Source organism: Natator depressus, chromosome 14 (assembly GCF_965152275.1).
Source record: "Natator depressus isolate rNatDep1 chromosome 14, rNatDep2.hap1, whole genome shotgun sequence".
Classification (NCBI taxonomy): domain Eukaryota; kingdom Metazoa; phylum Chordata; order Testudines; family Cheloniidae; genus Natator; species Natator depressus.
In genome coordinates this window covers 2,715,284-2,738,028 of record NC_134247.1, presented here as the reverse complement: position 1 = coordinate 2,738,028, position 22,745 = coordinate 2,715,284, and the positions used below count along the sequence as shown (strand labels likewise).

General features: G+C 51.5%; 1 protein-coding gene across 7 annotated transcripts in view; it reads right to left on the bottom strand.

Annotated features, from left to right (window-relative positions):
• Positions 1-330: 330 nt before the first annotated feature.
• Positions 331-22,745, bottom strand: part of BAIAP2 (BAR/IMD domain containing adaptor protein 2) — an 88,813-nt gene continuing 66,398 nt past the window's right edge. For 4 of the 7 annotated variants that reach the window (XM_074972123.1, XM_074972129.1, XM_074972127.1 and 1 more), the window contains 7 exons: positions 20,385-20,612; positions 19,178-19,379; positions 17,633-17,834; positions 16,690-16,758; positions 15,279-15,444; positions 12,067-12,101; positions 331-3,852 (listed from right to left, as the gene is read on the bottom strand). In XM_074972123.1, coding sequence (XP_074828224.1) covers positions 3,783-3,852; positions 12,067-12,101; positions 15,279-15,444; positions 16,690-16,758; positions 17,633-17,834; positions 19,178-19,379; positions 20,385-20,612 — 972 coding nt within the window. In that variant the 3' untranslated portion in view covers positions 331-3,782. Of the gene's footprint in view, positions 3,853-8,660; positions 8,705-9,548; positions 10,989-12,066; positions 12,102-15,278; positions 15,445-16,689; positions 16,759-17,632; positions 17,835-19,177; positions 19,380-20,384; positions 20,613-22,745 lie in introns of those variants that run through there. The other 3 variants (XM_074972126.1, XM_074972125.1, XM_074972124.1) reach the window with 3 other exon arrangements.

The window sequence follows — 22,745 nt, the reverse complement described above, 5'->3', positions numbered from 1 at the left end:
CTCCCCGGTGGGAGTTGGAGGGGATTTGGGAGAGCCCCAGCTCTAGAGTTAGGTAAGTAACGTTTTTCAAAGCACGTTGGTAAGGAAGCAATTTTGCTGCAGCTCATTAACACTGGAACCAAAAAAAAAAAATCCTCCTTGCCTGGAAGTGGAGCAGAGCTTGCAGAAGGGGGGTTTGCTGCATCCTCCAGCTGCTGCGAATGTGCTGTGACCCTGGCAATGAACAGATGCGCCTGAAGGAAGAGAACTACAGCCCCTGAAGCCCTGCTCCTTACCAGCTGCAAGAGAGACACCAATTTCACGCAGAAAAGAAGAGTCATGCACCAAGGCCAAGGATTTGTGGGGTTTATTGCTCATAAATTACTTTTCAAAAAATAGCAGTTTCAGGGTACATGGTGCAGCTGCTAGCCTGACTAGAAAGCGCAGGGAAGCAGCCAGAGCGGTGGCCCAGCACCTCTACCGGGCCATGGTGGTTGGGAAGCAAAGCTTGGTTGCCCAAGTTCAAAGCGCTCAGGCTAAGCAGGCTCCTCCAGGCGAGGCAGCTGTTCTGGGAGGGTTTGAACAAGCGCTGGGAGTAGGCCAGGCAGTGCCGTGATGAACCACCATTGGGAGCAGCCCTCCCTGGCACGTGGGTTCACCCACGTGCACGGGATCCAGTGCATTTGCACTGTTGGGAGGGGAGCAGTGACCAGTCCTGGGCAACGACATCCCGATTCGGCTAGGCTCCGAGCCTGTGGGCCAGTGACTGCAGTGCCGGATGCTGTGCACAAACCCTCTCGCTCACACCCCAGGAAGGCACAGTGTGATGGTGGGCACCATATGGAAAGCTCCAGGACAAAAGACCCACGCCCAGCGCCGTTAGGATGGGGCGTGTCCCAGCAGAGCCCCGTAGCTGCGCCAAGCTCCTTGGTCCCATGATTTCTGGGAGGCCAGGTTCAAGTTCACTCAGGGCCCATTTGCGCAGTGGTTCTGAGTCTTTGGTCCACCCAGGGAGGAATTAAGGCAATATGGGGCCTCAGGCACACCACGGCTGGAGCTGTCCCCAGGGGGTGGCAGAGTTAAGCTGGAGTGGGCAGCTCACATTGATTGGTTCAGGGTGCCTGCACACTCAGGCAAGCACCAGCGCCACTCCTTTACATTTTCAGCGCTTCCGGACAAGATGCTGGGCTCATCCCAGGGCTCTAGCAGTTGCAGCCCTAAACCGGGGACAATATTGCTTATGCCTTTATCTGGCCTTGGCCCACATGAGCCAGTTACTGCATCCGCAGGGCTGCAGCCTGGCAGAACTTCACTCATGGAGCAGGAAAATGACCAAGTGAGCAAGGACTGGGTGCAGGGACCAGGCCCAGAGAGGACTAGGACAGCAGAAAACAGAGGCTGGTCACTTGTGCTGCCCCTGGTAGTTTCCAGGGTGTTTTATTCGTGCTTGGCACTGCACGGGCGCCTAGTTCAGAGCAGTGCAGTCTCAGGGCTTGTCTACGCTCAACCCGCCGCAGGCGGGCAGCTGTAATGCTTTGCTGAGGCTGTTCCCTAGCGCCACCGCCTTGAGGGGTTAGGCCGGTTTAAACAGCAGCCCTCGGGCACCAGGGACTTTTCATACCTCTGAGCAACAGAGTTATGGCCTCGCGTCACCTCAGTGAGAGGAGCCCACCCGAGCCCTCACTGATGCTGCTGAAAAGCAGGGGAAGTCGCAGTGTGCAGCAGTGCAAAGAGCAGATGGGAGAGTTTGAGACAACACCATTGGACAGATTAACCCCACAGGGCAGTGCCATCCAGCTTCACCCACAGCCATGCAAGGCAGCCCGGGGAGTAACTGCAGCTTGGGGCCCACTGCAGGGCTCAGGTGCTCCCCCTGCCTTCAGTGAGATGTCTCCTCCAGCTTAGAGAAGAGAAGCTATGGCCAACAGCGGAGAACTAAGCCAGCGTCCCTAGGTGGGGTGAAGGGCTCAGAGCGGCTGCAGCAAGCAGCCATCGATTAGAGTGGTCCAATATACTTTCCTTTATATAAAAATACAAACACTGGACTCTGCATTTGGTTTTGTTCGCTATGCGGCGTAAGCTGATCAGGGGCTAACCGTACAGCGCTGTAAAGCACCGGCAGCCCTCGTGCTCTGCGATCTAGCAATTTTTAAAAAAGTGCAAATGGACAAACACTGAAGAGGGCAACCCCTGCCACAGGCACTGTCTGGGCTTCCTGCCCTGATTTCTAATCTAGCCTGTGATGGAGCAAGGCAGGGAACGACCCAGGCCTGATGCAGGTCCTGGTCATGCAGGTGGTAAAGCTCTCTTCCCTCGTCCTTTAGGAAGGACACAAGGCGGCTGCTGCTGCTGCACAGGACCCTCGGCGCAAGCTCCGGGGTGGAGCTGAGATGTCTACGCCAAGCTGAGGGCAGAGAGGCAGACCTGAGCAGCAGCGATCTTAGTAACAAACAAGGGGGAAGAGAGCTCAGCTAAGACAAAGGTTTCTCAATAAAGAGCCTGACACCTGCTCTTCTAAAACATACACCAAGCACTTGCGAGAGGAGCCTGGGCTTGGGACCGGGACCAGGCCCTGGAAGCATTGGTCTACAGCTGCCCCAAGTTCTCAGCCAGTCACTTATAGGGGCCTGGAAGGCAGACACTGGTGACACCCGGGGAAGTAGCTACTAGCATGGGGGGTAGCCTCAGGGACTTGGAATGTTTGCAGCCCAGCACCTTTCAAGTCACACAGACCCTCCCGCCTTCAGCCCTGAAAGCTGCCTGCAGCTGCAGCTTGGGTCTTGCAGGTCTCTGGCAAGTGACATTTGGTTAGGACAGCGTTCTGGGGGCATGGTGCACCCTCCTGCACCTCTCTTTCCTCTTCCCCATGGTTTCACTGCACACGATTACCGGTAAGAAGTGAGTATTACTGGTCGCCTCTGCCCAGGGGGTGTTCTAGGGTGAATAGTACCTGACAGAACTAAATGAAATATAGACACTGCACCAGGTGGGTTGAGTGTAAAACCCATTGCAACTGTTTGGCGGAAGTTCAGCAGGCCTGCCCGGGAGCAGCTGAGCCATGCTAGCCAGCCCTTAGCCCTGAGCAGCAGGGTGAGGGAGGACACCAGCGCTTTGCATGGCTCCGCTGTTCCATGGGCTAAGAATTGCTGCAGGCCCGAAGAAAGGAATGGGCCAAGGCTTGGCCACTCGCTGCCCTCATCAGCTCTAAACAGCACCAGGGTGGGTTCTGCAAACCTTGGCTGTGTCTACACTGCAGGGAGACACGAGCCTGTCCACCTGGCTCCATAGAGGGGTGTTAATAGGGCTTATGCTAGCACGAGCTGCGTAGACCTGACCCACACCATCCACACCACTAGGGGTAGTGTGTAAGGCTGTGGGCCTAGGCCAGGAGTCTCTGTCCCAGTTGCCCTGCAGACATCCTTTTAGAGGGCTGGGGTGAAGGTTACACCGCCCTGCCCTGTATCTTGCTCCATGTAGGAGATAGTCCATCACTAAACCTCAGGAGAAGTGAACAGGGCGGGAAGATACAGGCTGGGAATCCAGGGCCAGGACTGCTGTTACTTCCAAACCTGGAACGAACGGTAACAGAGTTTAACCCCCTTGCGCTGAATACACTGGCTCTAGAGGAGACTCCATCAAAACACCAGCTTTAGCCCTTGGCTTCCACGCAGCAGTAGCAGGTTTAAACGCAGCCTAAACATAAAGTTCTGGAAAGACAGACTTGCAAACAAGGAGGCTACAGTGGGTCAGATACAAGTGCAGTGCAGGCGGGAGGTGCTTGCTGGCTCCAGCAATCCCAGGGATCAGCTGATGAAGGGAGCTGACCTGTCGTTGGTCACTGTTGGTTTCAGCTGGATGTTGGCAAAAGGATTTCTGCAGAGAGAAAGGAAGGCACAGGTCAGCGGGGGGAGGAGTGTACCCACTGAGCAGGACAGCTAGTACAATGGGACAACAGGACAGCAAGAGAGACAACCTGGTGAGGCACACACAGCTTTCCCTAGGCTGCGTGGGCTTTGAGAGCAGCAAACACTGCAGCAGGTGACAGGCTGGGCACACGCTCCTGCCAGGCTGGCTTTGCTTTTAGTGCATTCGAAACCTAACCGCACACAGCGTGCGAGCAGAACATACCAAGTCCCAGCATGGCAGGTTCTTTCCACCCCACCTCGCTCACCCACTGGGTGGCACTTCTTTAAGAAATGGGTGAATGGACTTATTCTGCTTCCTCGAACAAGAAAACCCCCTTAGGGCTAACGCTACAGCACTGGATTGTCACAGAGATTTCTAGCGTGGGTGGTTTGTACTTGGGAGAGGGAAGCTCCTCTCAGCATTTAGAGACAGAGAAAAGTTTTGAGGGGATCTGGGGAGTGCGGGATTGGTTCCTATGATACTCCTACTTGTCCAGGCTATTTTTAAAACCCTAAAGGCTGAAACCCCCTCTTCTTCAGATTCTAGGGAGCTGGGGGAAGCCCCAAACACCAACCAATGACCCCATCCATGCATTAGGATCAGGACTCCTGGAAGTACAGACCCATGTTCCTTTAACAGAGAAGCTGAGGGATTACAGTGACATTCTACCTGATCTCAGCCCCCAGGAGTGTGACAGTTGTGATGGCAGAGAGGAAATTTAGGAGATTGAGGAGTCTGGCTGTACCGCAGCTAGTTATCACTGCGCACAGGACAGACTCTCGGAGGGTAGTCAGAGCTCAACTAAGCCTCATTGCAGCAGGAAGGATGGTGGTTTCCACCCAGACAAGCCAGCTGGAGGAAGCTCACTGATTTATCTTGGCACATGATCTGAGGGAGTTTCACATCAGCTGAGCTGAGCATGCAGCTGAGCTGAGATTTGCAAGGGGAGGTGGCATGAAAGGAGACACCTTAATTTGGTCGGACCAGACATTTAAACAAAGACATTCCAGTTACAGTCCTTTAGCCACACGAAAGAAACACAGCTTATTTAACGCTTCAAAGATACACATGCTGTGTATTACATCTTATACGCACAGCTGGCTGGCCGATGCATATTCATGATCCTGATTTATTAACCCCTGGCACTTGTATTGGCCTTGCAACTACTTGATAACCAAGCAGGGTGCTCATGCCCTCAGCAGGCCTCCCCTTGCTGGAGCTCTGGAGACCCCCCACCTGGGATTTTCAGCTCACTCCCCCAACTGCATCAGCTCTGGGCACCCCCTGAACAGGCCGAGGAGTCTGTGCAGAGAACCAGTTGGAGGAGAGGAGTCAGCCAGAGCACTGGGGAGGGGGCCCTTAGCCTGGGCCATTTTCCCCCTGGATGGCTCCTTAGCCTGGCCAGCACTAGGAAAGAGCACAGGAGATTAATAAAGCAAAATACAGATTGGCTCTGAAAACAGCAGTGCAAAAATACCCTCAAGGAAAAAGGAAGAGTCCTCGGGGCCCCACCTGCCCCATCCCAGGGCCTTTGTCTGCTCCTGCCCCGGAGCCAGTCAGTATTTGCAGACCACCCGGGGGGGTTTCCTACACCACACTACATTACTGACAACAGCTCTGCAGACAGACAGCATCAAACACATTCTCCTACCAGGCTTAGAGGAGACATGAGTCATGGCTGGGTAGGATCCGTCAGGAATGCAACTAGCTGACCACCACCCAAGGAGCAGAGAGAACAGCCACACCTCCTGCCTGCTTGCTCAGGAGATGCTGACCTCAGCTGACCCCTCTACCTTGGGTCATCCCTCCTCCTGCCCCCCTAAAGGCAAGGCCACTCAGGCTAATCCAGGAGACCCTCCCCCAAGAGGACAGGCCACTCCCCTACTTTATTACACCCTTTGGCTTCCAACCCCTTTGGCACCAGTGTGTGTGTGTGTGTGTGGGGGGGGGGGGGGGGAGGAAATCAAAGAGAAGGTCAGGACAACTCCCACTGAAGCATGCCTGGGTGGAGGACAACGTACAGCTCTGAGGGGATGAAGAGAAGCTACTGCAGTGCACAGACCCCCGTGGGCTGCTTCCCACACGCGGTGGCCGCACTCCTTGGGTATGTGCAGGGCTGCCAGAGGCTGGCAGGTTTGGGATGCACTTTAGGATGTAAATGCTAGGGCAGCTCCAAGGAGCTCTTTGCATGCAGCTGCACCCCCCCCTCCACTAACCAGCTCTGTCCTGCCGCTCATTCCCCGTTCCAGACCAGGGCTCTTCTCCCTTCCACTCTGCACATTAACTAGTCCCCCGTGCTGAGCCCATGGGCCAAGGAGGTCTCTCCCCCCACCCTTCCCCGCAGGCTTCAGAGCCCGAGCTGGAACATCTCCTCAGCTAGTTTTAGGGCCGTAGCGGGAGCTTGCAGCTGTACACCTGGGTGCTAAGAGAGGCTGCTATGGGGTTTCCCCCCATGGTGTAGATGTACCCATACACGGTGCTGAGGGTGTTGACCAGAGATCCTATTCTTGTTTGACAGTCAGGCTGGGTGAGGCAAACATGGGGGGAAAAAGCACAAGTGAGGTTAAAACTTGGCACAGTTCAACAATTTTAGGCTCAACAGTTACTTGCTAAAGAGCGAATGCTGCCTTCAATCTCCTAGTGCTGCTGGAGCGGTGAGGCACCCAGGAGCAGTGTCTCTCACTGGGGCACAGAGACCACTCAGCACGAAGCCACGAGAGAGGTTCCTGGTGGAGGGGGAGGGATCTTTAAGGAGCTTACTTTCGGAGTACCTGAATGTTGAGTTGCTTCCTCTGAACTGCAACCCCTCTCAGCTCTGAGGGCTGCACTTCTGTGCCCAGAGGCCCTGGCTGCAGACAAGGAGCCTTGGAGGGTCCCCTCAAGGTCTTGCTCGGTAACACTCCCAGCCTGGCTGCAAAGCAAGAGCTGGAGCCTTTCTGTGGTGCTGGTCCTCTGCTCCTCCCCCCCTTTTAAAGCCAGTGCTCCAGGCTTTCACTGCCGCTCCCTGCATGCCCTCAGCAGCTTCCGCAGCCCAGTGTCGCGAAACACTCGGTCTAGCAAAATGTAACCTAAGGAGAAGCATCCTGAACGGTCCCCATAGGGGTCAGGTGGGCTGGAGTGCGTGTGTGTAGGGGGGTGGGGTTCAGGAAACCCGGGACAGAGCAGTTTGATTAAGGCTGAGAAATACAGGGGGGTGGGGGAGGAGGCTATAGGAGCAGGGATCTGGCCCTCCTTTTCTCACTGTGATTCTCTGGGTTATCCCCACACTCACCAAGCAAACACACGAGTCAGCAGCTGCCCCACCGCTCCCTGGGCCCGAGAGCAGGGTAGAGGCCTTGCTGGCCAACAAACTACTGGTACGAAGTCTCTGTTTAAAATCCAGAGCTTCAGCCCCCAGCACCAACCCAGGAACAGTGGCTCAGCCTTCCAGCAGTGCTACGGGAAGGGTAATCGCTCCTCTCCCCAAGGCCCAGCTGCCCGGTGCAGCACCAGCTCTCCGCTTTACATCGTGGCTTGGTTTCCGGCGAGAAGATTAACTCCCTGTTTTCAAGCCAAAGCGATTCGTTTCCCACCTAATTTATGCAGATTCTCAGGTTACTTTTTTTCTAGGATGCCTGGAGAATTGATTTCACGTGAAAGAAATGAAAAGGTGACTTACTGACTCACCAGGGATTATTTAACTATCTTTCTTCTGGCAAAGCAGAGAGGTGGATCGGAGCCTGCAGCACCCGCCCCCCCAAATCTCAGACTCAAAAAACAACAACTTCAGGATTAGGGGGGGAAAGTGCAAAAAGGTATCTGGGGTGAGACTGGAGCTCTTGGAAGAGGCTAAAACCAGCAGGTGCTATGCAAGGAAACCTCCCCTGCCCTCCTGCCAATGCTGCTCCCTGCTAGCCTCCAGGACCGACCCATACAACAGCCCTTGGCAACTGCTGAACAAAAGGCCACCAATCAGGCATCGAGGACTAGATGGAGGCTACCAAACTAACGGTCACTGTACCAAAGCCAATGCTGACCCGCGGCTCTGCAGAGTGGAGGGCAATGAACATTAACGCTATGACCACCCCAAAACCACCTGTTATTTAACTACTGATAATGTAGGTTTTCTAACCCTACATGTCAGACGCCGGGGAAAAGACCGTGCAAAACGGCAATGAAGTGCCAATCACCGGCGGTGCGTCTGATGCGGTGAAAGTCAACGTGACCCAGTGACAGCAGCAGACGTTGGGACTCACTGAAAACCTAAAACCAAGGTGGGTCATTATTTAAAGGGGAGAATTCTAAAAAGCAGGAATAGGCCAATGATGCTCATTGCCCAGACATGGAAGCATGAAACCAGAATGCTGCACCTGCCCTGCCCCAGCAGTGCGGGAGGGAGGGGGTGGAGACGGGGCAGGCACTATGCATTGAGCCGTGCAGATATAGGTGTGGCTAGAGAGATGGGCACATGGAGCTTTATACGGAATGACAGTGTAGGAAGAGGAATCCATTTCAGGAGCCCCAGGGAGGCAGAGAAGCTTCCACCAATGGGTTCAGGTGCAAGTGAGGAGCTGTGCTCTGAACTGACTGGCATTGCCTGGCCATGGACATTGGTGAAGGACAAGTCAGTGCCCGTCCAGTGTTTGCACTGATTGATGGTCACAGTGAGCAGATCAATGACCCATTTTTCTCCCTCCCTCATCAGTTCATTAGTATGGTGCTGAGCCCTCGGCTTCGGGCCAGTCAGTACATAGCACTGCAAGAACGAGGGGTTTGGCACATAAAACTGAACTTACTAACTAGTCAGGGACATCAAAACCTGGCCACTTCAACATCGGGGCTGTAATGGAAACAAAAGGCAGTTTGTAGGATGTGTTTAATATGTACACAGCAGCCTTAGTGAGAAATAAAAAGGGTATTTGGTTAAGGAGAGAGAAGCTAGGCTGGGAGCCGGCTGCTCCCCTGGGATTTGCTCCACTCCCAGGAGATGTCACTGGCTGGGTTAACATGCTTCTTGAGACACAGGATGCAAAAAAGAAAAAGTTGTATTTGTTATTAATAATTATCACCGATACAGCACTTAAAACACAAACTCTTCCTCATCACAACCCCCTCGTGAAGATTGCAATTAAGTTAGATCCTCTATATGCCAGCCATGGGAAAGTTACCCTGCAGCATTCCCACCCTGCACTGGACTCTTCTCAGAACTCAGACTTTCCCCTTCATTTAAGTTTGCAGAGGAAAAAAAATAAGACCATTTACTTTCAGTTAACAGCATTCAGACCTCCTGAGTGACACCCAAATGCAGTTTGGAAAGAGCTGCATTTGGTTTTGTGGTATTACACACAAGCCATATTGCAAAGCAACTAATTCTAGGTTTATCCTGTACTGGAGATCAGCAAGCCATTCACCTGCAACAGCGAGCCTTTCAAGACAAATCAAGACACTGGCTTAGCGTCGGGACTATGCATTTAAACACTGTTGCAGCTGCTTTCATTCAGCAATGGACTTTAATGCAAGCTGCCAGACCTGAAAACTGACCAGAGAAACTGGGCAAGGAGAAAGGTCATTTTCTGGCCCTCCAATATCATGGGGAATGGGAAAAAAAATATGGCAGAGGCAGTCTGGTGATTGGTCAGTGATATAGGCAGGAAAGCTGAAAAAACCACCAAGGCCCAACTCAATGCAATAAATAAAACTTTTATTCAAACAATAACTCAGTACAGGGCACATTTCTCTTCAGCTTTTAAAAAAGGTTTTCAGCACTTTACAATCTTCATACAAGTTTTGCTAATTTTCTACATTCATTCATTCAGCACGGAATATCCTGGATTAAAAATCTTTAGCAAAATTATGACATCAACACAGGAGGTTCTTATTACATATGCCCATAGTCTATTATAGAAAACAAACAAAAAAACCCTTTTCTCTGTGTGTGTGTGTGTGTGTGTCTACGTGTATTGCCAGCAATGTCCTAATAAACAGGCATGTAAAGAGGTTTTAAAAATCACAGAAAGAGGAAGTGTGTACAACTTTGCAATGAAGAAGACTTTCACCGGAACTGAAAGGGTTAAGTCTGTACTCTGGGTGTGAGCCACTTACTGACTTCTCCGCACTCAGTGATTGAAGAAGCAATACCAGTAGCCATTAATTCCAATCCTACCGTGTTTGTCTCTAAAGTTACCAAGACACACAAAGAAGATTGACAGGATTTAGGAAGTTAAACACTGGAATTCTTCTCCCCTCCACCCCACCCCAAGAAAAACCAAACCAAAAAACAGTTGTTTTTTAAAGTCCAATTTCAAAATGCAAAAGTCTTTGGATTGCTCTGGCAAGCTGCATAATACCATGATTTATCCCCCAGAGCACGAGCGTGAGGTAACAATACCTCGCTACAAAATATACAACAAAAGAAAGAATGAACCTTCCAACAATGCTGGTTGAGTCAGCCCTGGTGGTTTAATTAGATGGAGCAGAGTAACTGTCCAACCCCCACCGAGAACCAACTATTTCTATCTGAGGTCTAAACCTCGGCACTATCCACTTTTCTTAAAGCAACCTTGTAAAGTTTGGTTGAATTAAAGTGGATGCCACCCAGAGAGGGAAATGACCAAACCTCTCTGGCATCTACACCTGCCTTCCCCTTACAAACAGGAAATTGGCATCTGAATGAAGTGGAAAAGATAGTTAAAGTAACAGTACGTATACCATAGGCCATGCATATTTGTTCAGTGTTGGAAATGGTTTCTTCCATTTTGTTAGTACAGTGTGGCTCATGTTAAGCCTCAGAAAAGGGATAGTGCATCTTTGAACATTCACAAAGTACAAAAACTGGTTCTGCCCAGTAACTAAACTGCATCCAGGCTGCTCCAAAACTTAGCACACACAGTTTGGCAGTTTCCGCTCTGAAAGGCTTCACAAAACAAGGGCATTGTAAACATCAGGGAGGGGAAGGTAGCAGCACCATGGTTTCCTTGGATGATCACAAGAGTTAAAAATCCAAACTAAGAAGAAGTATAAAAGGAGAAAAGAAAAGAGGGAAAGAAGCAGAAAGCTCTTCAAAGCAGCAGTTGCCATTTCTAGTCAGGTGTCCTCAGACAGTTGATACCAAAGTGCCATTGCCACTGTGGAATAGAAAGCACAGGAAGACTGCCAGACTGCACTTCACTGCAAAGAGCGTCAGATGGACAACAACAAGCTTATTGCAATGCAGTATCCCTTTTCTGGAGCTCAGGTTAGTCCTCTGTGCCCTCACTTTACCCTACAACTTCCCTAAAGCAGGGGGCTGAGAACACAGAGCGCATTACGCTTTTGCTTAAAGCGAACCATCTCGAGAGCTCTCGGCACAACTCCTGCAGCTGCTCCATGCTTGACTTCTCTGGGTGTTCCCCAGTGAGGGAGAGGAACCACATGCAGCCCTGGCGTTCGGGTTCAGATCCTACTCATCAAAACTGGTTGCCATTTCACTCACAACATGACAAAAAAGTGGGAGGTTTCTTCTATTTTTATTTAGAAATATTTCAGGTCCTCCCACCAGTGCAGGGCTCAAACTAACGAACCCCAATCCCAGGGCAAGAGGCTGCTTTTCCTCTAGCAACGAGAGCGTTCCGAACGCAGGCAGGAGGGCCTGCATTTTGGAGACAGACCTTCCCATTCTGTTCTAGTTTGGGCTGAGTCCCCGTCGGGGTGAGAGAGAGTGGAGTGAGTTTCGAGAGGGGAAAGTACCAAGAGAAGATACTGGACATTCCTAGAGTAAGGCTGCCCCAGTTTGAACCAGTGGAATGTGAAGTTGGCTGTGCTGATGTTCCCCTCAGATTAGCCTGCTTTTGAGAAATGAGAACGCCTCATCTGATCCAGAGTCTCTGAGCCAAGTAGTGACCCTGGGAGAGGCCACAGCTGTCCTTGGAACAGGCCGACAAGCTAGATATGTTTGGACTCTTCTAGGAGACTCTTGGTCGCCCCACACTCAGAGATGACAAATTCAGATTGATTAACGCCTAAATTATCTAACTCCATCATTAACTCTGTATACTTCTAAACTGCCACATCTAGCATCACCTACTTGCACCGCCTGAGTGCCAGTGTATGGCCACCTCCCAGAATGCATCCTGCCAAGGGATACTGCAGCGTTGTTTACTGTATCCAGCGCTCTGAACATTACGATTCACTTTATTGAACATGATATGAAATAGAGAGGCTTACCTGCTTCCAGCTCTCGTCCCATAGTCCTCAAGACCCTAAGGGAGAAAAAGAGAAACCAACCGTGAGACGGCAGAGAGACAGGCTTTGCCATTAGATGGCACTGGAAGGACACAAGAACAGAAGCAAATGCACTGGGCCCCGATGGCTTTCAGGCTCAGAGCCGAAGCATCTGGGTATTAGAAAGTGGATAGTGATGAAGGTGATTTAAATGAGGTTTAATGCAGCATGGAGTAAAGTGACACTCTTCTCTGCAGAGCGTGTAACTTTACACAAGGCAGGTTACAGCAAAGGCAGAGGGAATCTAGCTCCTGCTGTCCAGCTCCACCTTGCTGCAGAGATCCCGTAACTATCTAGGAGCGTCACACGCACTTTGAAAGGGACAAAAGAAGAAGTTAGGCACACACTGGTGACATGGTCTGTGAAAAATGTTTCTCTCGTAACCAAATCCCACCAGAAATTGCAGCGCTGTGGGCTGCTGGCTGCTTGGACTGGTACTGAATAGCACTATGCTGTGGGTGGCCGGGGAGGACAGAAAGTGGCAGCCTACAGCCTTCTGAGGAACAGATGGATGTGACACTCTAGTGCAGGGCACCCTGGCCATTCCATGCAGGGTGCCAGGATCCGTGCAGAGGGAGAAGGGGAGCTGGCAGAGGAGACTGCAGTAGCTCTCTTCTTGGTGAGCAATACTGGGTTATGAGTCAAGACCAATGAGTCCTGCACCTGCTACCCAGGTCCCTGGGATCTGAGAAGCAGGCTCTGGCCAGTCCGGGAACACATTATTTTTGATACAAATCTCTCTCCTCGCCAAACACCCCTGCAAACAGCCAGTTCCTCGTTCAGCTCACCTGGCTCCAACTAGCAAGATGCGAGACTGTTCCCCCACTCTGCGTCAGGGCTGTTTCCCAGCTTGGGCATAGCCCTTCGCAAGCTCCTTTTGGAGTGGCCCAGGAGTGAACAGGCCAGTCCCTTGCTCGCTGCCTCAAGAAGGGGCAGATTTCAGATTTGGGAAGCTTGGCCCATTCTGGGACTTGCAGTCTGGCTGTGGCAGCTGGCGCTGCGTGGCCCCATGCTGGAGCCAGCCTCAGATCTACTGAACGTCAAAGCTTGCTTCTTGTCTGTTCCAGCCAAGTAACAGAATGATTATTTTTTAGTTGGTTTGCGGGGCCTGCTGGGCATGTCAGTGCCCAGGACCCACGGTAATTCAGACATGGCCCAGGAAGCTGGGGGAGGGCGGTTCTGAACCAAGAGGTTGGTTTTTCTCAAGTCAAAACCCTGCCCTGTGTCCCTGGCCTGATGCGGCCATTCTGCCTAGTTACCTCTTGACTACGAATACCAACTCCAACTCCCCGCCTAGAATTTCCTGCCTCACAACCCTACGTGGTCTCATGCTGCTCTGTCCAGCAAGGACAAAGGATCAACTTACTCATCTCAGGAGTTCTTTAAAGCTCTTGTCAGAGCCCCTTGCTAATGTAACTGCTGGTCTCGGGTGGGGCTGGGCTGGAGCCCCAGGGGCTTTCTTCACCTCAAAAATCTATGGATACGACCCGTGAGGAACTCATTTCTGGTGGGAGGCTCTCATGGAAGCAGCAAGTGTTGTCGATTGGGAGTTTATGCTGCCATTTTGTGCCATTCTGTGTGTCTCACCCATCTTCTCCAAGTCAGCCAATTGGCTCATCTTCTCCAGTCACTTTGGCTTTCCTCTCCCACTGTAAGTTTTGAAGGGAGAGTTTTTTGGTCCCCCTCAGAGAGGGACCGGATGGAGAAAGATCATGGAGCCCTGAGTAAGCTACAAAGAATCTGGCAAAAACAGCCAAGGCTGGTAAACCCCAATGGAAACATCGCTTTCGTTTGGACTTACAGTTGACCTAGTGTAAGGCTTGTAGTGAGCAGATGGCAGTTGGCACAGGCCACGGGAGTATTCTTTAATTGCACAACCATAGGGCATAAGGTAGTCCTATAAATAATGAACACAGGCCTGTTGGAGAGTAACCCTCATTCATTTGCAATAGGCCAACATCAAAGTAAAACATTTAAAATAAAATTAAAACCCGCCCAGAGTTCAGCACATTTACTTCCACGATAAAAACGACTCTTCATGGTGCAACAGCCAGGGCTCCCACCCGTACAAGGGCCACACAGACGCCAGTAAGTAAAACTCTCATCCCACTCACTGCTGCACATTACAGAACCCAGGGAAGGCCACTCTGTTCAGTACGGGGAGAATACTGGCACAGGTTGTCTCCTTGGGGGTGCGCTCCCTACGTTCCCTGGTTTAGTGCATTCCCTCTTCCCAGCTGACCGGCATTCCACATGCCCATCCTTTGTGGGCACATCTGAACAGCCAATGAGAGCAAGCCAACAGGTTGAGGCAGGTGCCCGTATCTAGAGCAGAGCTAAAGGCACACAGGAACACTGCCCTGGATTAATATAGTGACCCACAGCGGCTGCAGGAAGGAGTCTGGAAATCATTGTCTGATTTGCTACATTAAATGGGGATTCAACAGCCTGAAGCTGCCCAAGATGGGGGTAGGAGAGAGGCTGTGTTGATGCTTTTGGGGTTTGTTTGTTTTTTAAAACCCTTCCCCAAGTGTTTTCCCCAAATGCAACCATGCCCCTTATTTAGTTAAGGCCAGAACAACAATGTCCAAGAGGGCCTAAATGAGTTAGGAGCCTAGGCCCCATTTTGAAAAGTGACTTGGGGCCAGATTTTTAATGGTATTTAGGTGCCTAATTCCCATTATTTCAATAGAAGTTCAGCACCTAAATACCTTTAAAAATCTGGCCCATGGGAGCCAAAGGCTCATCAAAAGTCAATAGTATTTAGGCTCCCAAGTCATGTATGAAAATGGGACTTGGGTGAAATTTTCAAAAGTGCCCAAGGGTGTCTATCGTGAACGGAAACCATCGTGTACAACTCCCGCATCCCCAAGGGAAAACACACGACTGATGGACGGCAGCCACATGCGCTAACGTGACAGCTTCGCCCCCTACCCCCACAGGTCACACCGCTGCCGTTAAAGCCATTTACTGCACTCAAGGGCTGCTCAGTTTAACTCTCCCCCGCCCCGCCCTACTCCAGAACGCCTGCTCTCCGTGCAGCTCTCCCCCTGGAGTGAGCTGCTCCCCAGCTGCCAGCAATGACGAAGTGATTAACGTGCACTTGCTCTCGGCAGCCACGGGCTACCCATCCCCCTGGGCTCCCGGCACCTCACCTGGGAGAAGGCAGGCACCGCCACGCTGTATGGCCGCTGTTTGAAAGTGCCAACAGGCTGTGGGGGGAAGACCCGTGATGAGGACACGGCGTAGTCTGGCGGCGGGATGGCGATGTCGTCCTTATCCAGCAGGTTGCCGGTGCTGCTGCTTTTCCCTTGTTGCAAGCTACAAACAGGAAAATAATAAAATCAACCGCCACCCACCCACACTTGCCCTGCCATTGCTGGGCTCCCCTGGGACCCTGCCCAGTGGCGCTGGTGCTAGCCATGTATTTAGCACAGCAGCCCAGGTGTCACAGGGGGCCTCAAGCAGGGAGCACAGCGAAGTCACGTGGCACATTTTATCCTAGACGCTCACTAAACCAGTGGCAATTATTTATCATTCACAATTGTGACAGAGTTCTGTGCAGACATGCAGGGCTGCTGTAGCCGTGTTGGGCCCAGGACATTAGAGAGATAAGGTAGGTGAGATAATCTCTTTTATTAGACCCACTTCTGTTGGTGAGAGAGAGAGAGAGACAAGCTTTGGAGCGTACACCAAGCTCTTCTGGGAGAGCTGGTTTCTCCTCTACAGTCAGTCACTTCTCCAGCAGATAACACTAATCCAGTGCTTCTCAGCCTTCCCTGGATCAGGGCTCCCCTTCTGTTTAGCAGTAATGGGCAGGGAAATCACAACCTCCCACACTGTAATCCATTTAAAGGCATTTCTAATGCAGCCGACACCACGGACACCGCTCAGAATCCACAGCTAAACCCCACTGGGGCATGGAGACCAGCTCGGAGAGAATTTCATGAAGACGTTTGTATTTCTCCACATAGCTGGTACTAAGCCCTCACCACCACCTTGCTGCCCACTGGAAAATAAATCTCCCCATTTCATTCAGGTTGCAATGCACTCCACAGCACAGGAAAAACTCCCCTTATGTCGGACAGCCGGCAGAGGGAGGTGCCACGTGTTTTGGCCCAGCCCCCTGGTCTATATTTGCCCCTCAGCTCCCTGCACCACTGTAATGGAACCCAACTCATAAGCCCCTTTTATGCTGATCACCTGAAAGCCTCCCAATGCCCCTAAGGGAGAGACAGTCTCCCCCCATATCCCCGGTGCCTCCTAGGACATCCTGAGCCTTTTCCTTGGTTGTTCCAGCGCCATACGACCAGGTCTGATGCAATGCACGTCTGGTGAGGAGTCTCCCATCCCTGCGCATTTCTCTGGGTTCCTCAGCTACAGACAACATCTGAAAATCTCACGACGTTTCTATAACACGACTGGCTCGACAGCTGAGAAAAGCACAGTCCATCACCGCCTTGGGCCCCATACGCACGCTGGTCAGCGCTGGGAGCTTTTCCCCAGACGCAAAGGAATGTCACCAGGTACCATGCAGCACCAGCAGCTGGGACAGCATGTTTTTACCTCATATGCAACCTGTCGCTTCCATCGCTGTCAAGAACCCGTGTGTAGGAGAAAGGGAACCAGCCTCTCCTGTAAGGCAGAGCCACAAGACAGAGTCAAACCTAGCCTCTCAGGCAGAGATGTGCGGAGGGAAGAATCTATGAACATTACTCTCCGGCTACACGCCACACTACACTGTGACAGAAGAGACCATCATTCGGATCATGGCTTTCTAGGGGTGCTACACGCACTGCAAACCAATAAAGTCAAGTGTGGTAAAAACTCTGGATCTTAGGAATACTATTCAATGAGGCCCATTCCCTGCCTAGAACACCCCCTCTCAGATTCTCCCTCCTCTCCACCCCCGGGGTAAATGTGGGAGGACTTTTGCAGGCAACAGGACTGGGTTTTTTTAAATGTAAGATTCCAGGTTTTGTATGCTGGACTAAAATTGCTTCTCATTCCCGGGCCATTAGGAGGAGGCTGCTGGCCCCAGCAGCAGTCCCAGCCAGGTCAGATCTCTGCCAAGACCATCTGGAGCGTTTGCTTTATTGGGAGGCTCTGTGGCGCTGGAAGGAGGTTATTTAAGGTTGCTGTTACGGATAGTGCTGCACAAGCACTCCATGATTCTGCCGTTAGCAATGGCCCCACGCTCAGCCCCCCATGTGTGACACTGAAGTGAAATGGGGATCAAGGGTCAAGACGAGAAGCCCAGTCGTCCCAGCACTCAAAAGCCTGGCCTTGCTCCACAGGTCGGTGCTTTACCAAACACCAGCCAGCAAAGCCGGTATTTCGTCTTGCTCAGAATTTTCAACCTCCCACAGTAACCAAGTGGCACGATGGGATGCCAGGAAAAACTGGCTGGTAACTAAGCAATTTTGGTGTGCCAGCCACTCCAATTTTAAGAGCTAGGTGCTGATGGCATCTGTAGTCCTAGGGAGTTCACAGACACTCAGATGCTCACATTTTTGTTTTCTCACTCTCCCCGTAGTGCCATCCATCTCGGGCCTCTGGCACCAGGAGCGTGATGAGGTCTCCATCCTTGAAGCTCAGGAGGGTGGTGTTATCACCAGCAGCATGAGAGAAAATGGCTTGTACTCTTGTCCTGCCATTCCTCTCGAGCCCAGCAGCCATGGAACTGGAGCGTGGCAAGGTCTTGTTTTCAGCTGGTGAGACACAAAGAAAGCCCCAAAATCTCAGACCACTTGGCTGACCAGGTCCTAGGCAGTTTCTACTGTGGCATTTAGAGTCATTAATCTACCCAAGGCTCAGCCAGCATTGCAATTAAGGAAAACGAATCCCCTTTTAGCTAGTACAGCTCAGACTCCCCCAGATTCTTGGCTATTCTTTTTTTTAAGCTGTCTGTTATAAAGACCTTAAGTGAATGTACTTAGTGGACCCAGTCTGATTTGTGCAGTTCCTCTGACTCTCCCCCCAGTGGAGAGCATTTAGGCAAACAGTCAGAACATTAACTTAATGGCTACCCCCCATTCGACATTCCTCGTTTCACACCTTCGATGCAATGGATGCAGTTCTATGCTAAGGTATTACTTGAATATTATGCAAATAGGTCTATTTGTAATGGTTTACATCCAGGTTTTATTTGTTATTCCAGACACTTTGCTCTGAGATGTTAACATTAGCGAAGGGAAAAACCCAGAGGAAAGAGTTGCGTGACCCTTCTGGAAACATGCCCACGGGGAAGCAGATAAGCGAACTAAAGCAGGTGTGAGGTACTGTCTCTATGCATTGAGATATGCCTGCAGGCATATGCAGATGTGTAAGAGGAATAAAGAAAAGGAGGACTTGTGGCACCTTAGAGACTAACAAATTTATTTGAGCATAAGCTTTCGTGAGCTACAGCATAAAGATTCAGAATAAAGACTCAGCAGGCAAGGTCCCACTATCTTTGGCCTAATCCAGTGACCCTATCCCATCATGCAAAGAGACAATCATTATCATCATCATGATGTGGTGCCTAGCGGCCCAATCAAGGCCAGGGCCCCATTGTGCCGACGTTGTACAAACACACTCTAAAGAGATGGCTGCAGCCTTGAAGAGTTTACACTCCCTCCTCCCACTCCCAGATTCCTTCAGATTTACTTATCAGAAATCCCGCCATAAGGCTGAAAGTTTTTCCTTCCAAAAGGAAGCTGCAACCCAAATCTGCCCCCTTTATTTTCTAATCCTTTGCCCAAAGATGCGTGAAAACGGAGACACTGCCTCACATGGTTGTTGGGAGAGCCCATGCATTATTGCATAGTTATTAAGGAAGTCAACCATGCTGTTACCGTCACCATGTGACACTTCACGGTCACTAACTGAGGAAGCCATTGTCCCCACTTAGGCTTTTGTGCCACCTGAGCACACCTTGCCTCCTCCCACTGCATTAAGGTGCAAAGACCCTTAACGGCTGCTCCTCCTAGCTCCGGTCAGCAGCTGACCCATAACCCCCTGGGAGAAGCGGCTACGTCCCTGCTCTCTGATGTGACAGAGGCTAAATCCTTACTGGTTGCGTAACTGCTTTTCGGTGCGACGCTCTTGCGCACAGGGAGCGTGTTGGAGTACGAGTCACTCAGTTGCTTCTGATGCTGGGGAGGAGATCGGGATTTCGGCTGGGCTGGCTTCATCTCGGACCAGCGGCTGTAGTCCTCGCTCTCAGGGCCCGAGACACCGTTCATCACGGGAATGGTCTCTTGTGCGGACATGCGCTGAAGGAAGAAAGGGCAATGGGAGATTTCGGCATCAGGGATGTCGAGTCACATAGATGTCACATTTCTGTAAGGGCCCCACATGCTTTAGGAGAATACGGTTTGCCATACAGGATCAGGCCCCCATCTACTGCATCTGGTATCCTGTCTCCAGCCATGGCCTGATCGTAATGCTTCAGGAGGAGAGGTAAAGCCATCCAGGGCAGCTTCAGGGATCTGATCCCTCCCCGATTCCTGCCGTGATCAGTGTAGGCCAAGCAGGCTGAGATACAAACAACTCTCTCAACAGGATGTGAAGTGAGACATACTAGCATTCAGACAGCCCATTTCTAAGCCCACCCAGAGGATTTCAGTTCAATCCCCTCCAGCAGCAAGTCCCAAAGACTGACTACGTCAAGTGGAACATCCTTTGATTTACATTGCTAAGCAGTTTTCACTGGATCATGCAGTTCCCTCTGAGGTTCCCTCCCCAGCTCTTCCTGCAAGGCCAGGTAATTCTAGCTTTTGCAGCCCCCCTCACAGGGTTCGAACTGTGGTCCCTGTCTTCCCCTGGAGCTTTGCAAATCCTGGCTGTCTTCACGGGGAGGCACTGAATGTCACCCAAACCTCAAGGACATGATAAAGCAGGATGGTCCGTTTCACACTGGCCCTCATCAGCCTCCTTCACAAGTGTGCCCTAGGGGATTCCCTGAAAGCCCCACCGCTGAACATGGTCTAAAGCTTATTGGCAGGTGACTTGCCTGATGGGACTGTGCTAGGCTCACTACACCCATAACGAAAAGGAGGACTTGTGGCACCTTAGAGACGAACCAATTTATTTGGGCATGAGCTTCCGATGAAGTGAGCTGTAGCTCACGAAAGCTTATGCTCAAATAAATTGGTTCGTCTTTAAGGTGCCACAAGTCCTCCTTTTCTTTTTGCGAATACAGACTAACACGGCTGCTACTCTGTACACCCATAACGTTACTCAGCCAGGACGGCACCATTGATGCCTTGCACACTTACCCCCACGAAGGGCGCCAACTCTGGTGGGACAGGGAGCGGTTTGGCCCCGGGGATAGGGTCGGAGATGATTAGGTTCGATTTGGACGTGGACAGGGCACTGGGGATGATCGTGCCGTTGCTGCTGGTGGCCATCTGCTGCATCAGTTGGAGAGCCCGGTCTGGGATCTTGTTGGGGTCTGAGCAAGACTGCTGCCAAAGCGGGAGCTTCTGGGTCAAGATCTCTTTCCCCTAGAATCACAAAGGGGGAAGAGTGAGAATACAAGAGACCTGCAGACAAATCCACTCACCTCTCAGGACGAGGGAGCTATACCGTGATCATTCTCTGCCCCATCTCAAACCAGCCCCCCCCCAAGAACATGTTCCTCAGACTGGATTCCAGGAGGCATGGAAAGCAGACCACGACGATCATGCCTCCAGAGCTGGCTTGGAACACAAAGGGCCACTGGCCCAGATTTCCTCTCTGCCATCTAATGAGAGCAGTAAGTGAGATTTATCTACCCGGGTGTGTAACAAACAGGACAGAGTGCGGCAGCTTACAATAAATATAGGGTGCAGAAAGGCAGATGAGCCAGTATAGTCTCATGAAAAGCGTAAGGGTATTTCGTTTCCCTAGCTTGCTTTGGGACACTCTGCATGCGGGGCAGCTTGAAGAATGGACCAGCCAAACCAGAAAGGGAAGGAGAGCGAGCTGGGCTATTCAGTTTATCTGAACTCTCCTGTACACCAAGAAATATATTCCGATCAAAGGCTCAGTTGAGAAGCATGCACTGGAAGCCACACCAGTTCACTATCCGATACACAGCAGCAGCCGCCGCCCGGCGACAGCTCCTCGCCAGCCTTGCTGGGGAAGAACATGTGTGGTATGGGACTTGGTAGCTCATAAATTGTGTTCGTGCAGCATTCATCGCTTGGCATCCATTGCTATTCCTTGGAGCACAAAGCACGGGGGACACCGCTGCTCTCGCTGGGTGAGCGAGCGGAAAGTCCATAGTTACCATTTGGATATTGGGCTGAACTAGCTTGCTGCGTTGTGATGCTGACAAGGCTGTGCCATCCCCCAGGGCCAGCCAGAGCAGACAGGTTTGGGGCGTGTTGTAGAAGGGGGTGGCTGGAGGCAGTATTGTACTATTCAATCCTCAAAAGTACCCCCCCACCCCGAAATCTGGAAATTACTAAGAAGCAGGGGTTGGGGCTCAGCAGGTAAGCTGTCTTCCTGTGGCTGGCTAGGGAAGGACTGTTATTCTGAGACGAACTGCAGGCAGAGGGGAGAGTCCCTGCAGCACGTCACGTCCATGCCGGAAGACTTGCAAGCCTCACCAATAAAAAACGAACAACTGCAGAGGTGGAATCCCGGGGATAGTCAGAAGCACCCAGCAGAACAGCGCTGACCACAGCCACGGCGTATTAAAACAACAGAGGCAGACGCAGCGTTCGCCATCTGTTGCGCGCAGGGAGGGGAGAAATGCAATGAACCCCCTGGGAACTGGATGGCAGCACAGACAGGGGCCTCATTTAGTCTGACAGGGCTGCCCAACCTCGGCAGTTTCCAATCTCGAGGCTTTTGAGGCTGAAGCTCAGCCTGCCTCAGCCGGCTGCGATTAGGCATTGGGGGCCAGATGCTATAGGGGTCCCCCATCTTCAGAGGCCATGGCAATGCTCCAGCCCAAAGGTCTGGGGCTGAACTCTGTTTCTAGGTTTTCTTGCCTAAATTAACACCTGTCGCTTCTGTCGAACCGGGGGAATTGGTAGTTCAGTTTCCCAAGGAGGCAAAACCCAGACAATACTACAGGAATTGCTCCCACATCCAAACACAGAAGGAGCAGGTGCCACCTCTCATGCAGCTCTCAAGAGCACACCCACCTAATGGCTTCCCTAACAGGGACACGCACCAGAGAACAATACGCCACCACTACGAATGAGCTGTAACTGATTTTGAAGCAGAAGCAGACAAGCTGCCACTTCCAGAAGGCAAATTAACTCATTCTCCATTAACAGATAAAGCAGCATTACTGCAGGGTGAAAATTTACCTGTTTGCTTCAAGCTTTATCATCTTTGGGCAAATTTAAGTCAGTCCCTAAACCATTTCCATCGGCTTAAGGAAAAGCCCTGATCGATTTACGCCTAGTCTCATTTCCACTGTGTATGTCAAAGCCAATTGACCTCAGCAAAGAGACAGTGGCCTTGTTGCACACGTGACTGTCACAGGCCGTGCCACGTCAGGGGAGAAGTAGTGTTGCCTTCGGTGGAAATGGCTGTTTGTTAACTTAGCCAGCCTTGGAAATTGGCCTGCCCCCATCCACCTGTATTGGGGATGAGCCACCTGCAAAATTCCCTCTAACAAAAATCTTCCACGTACTTTG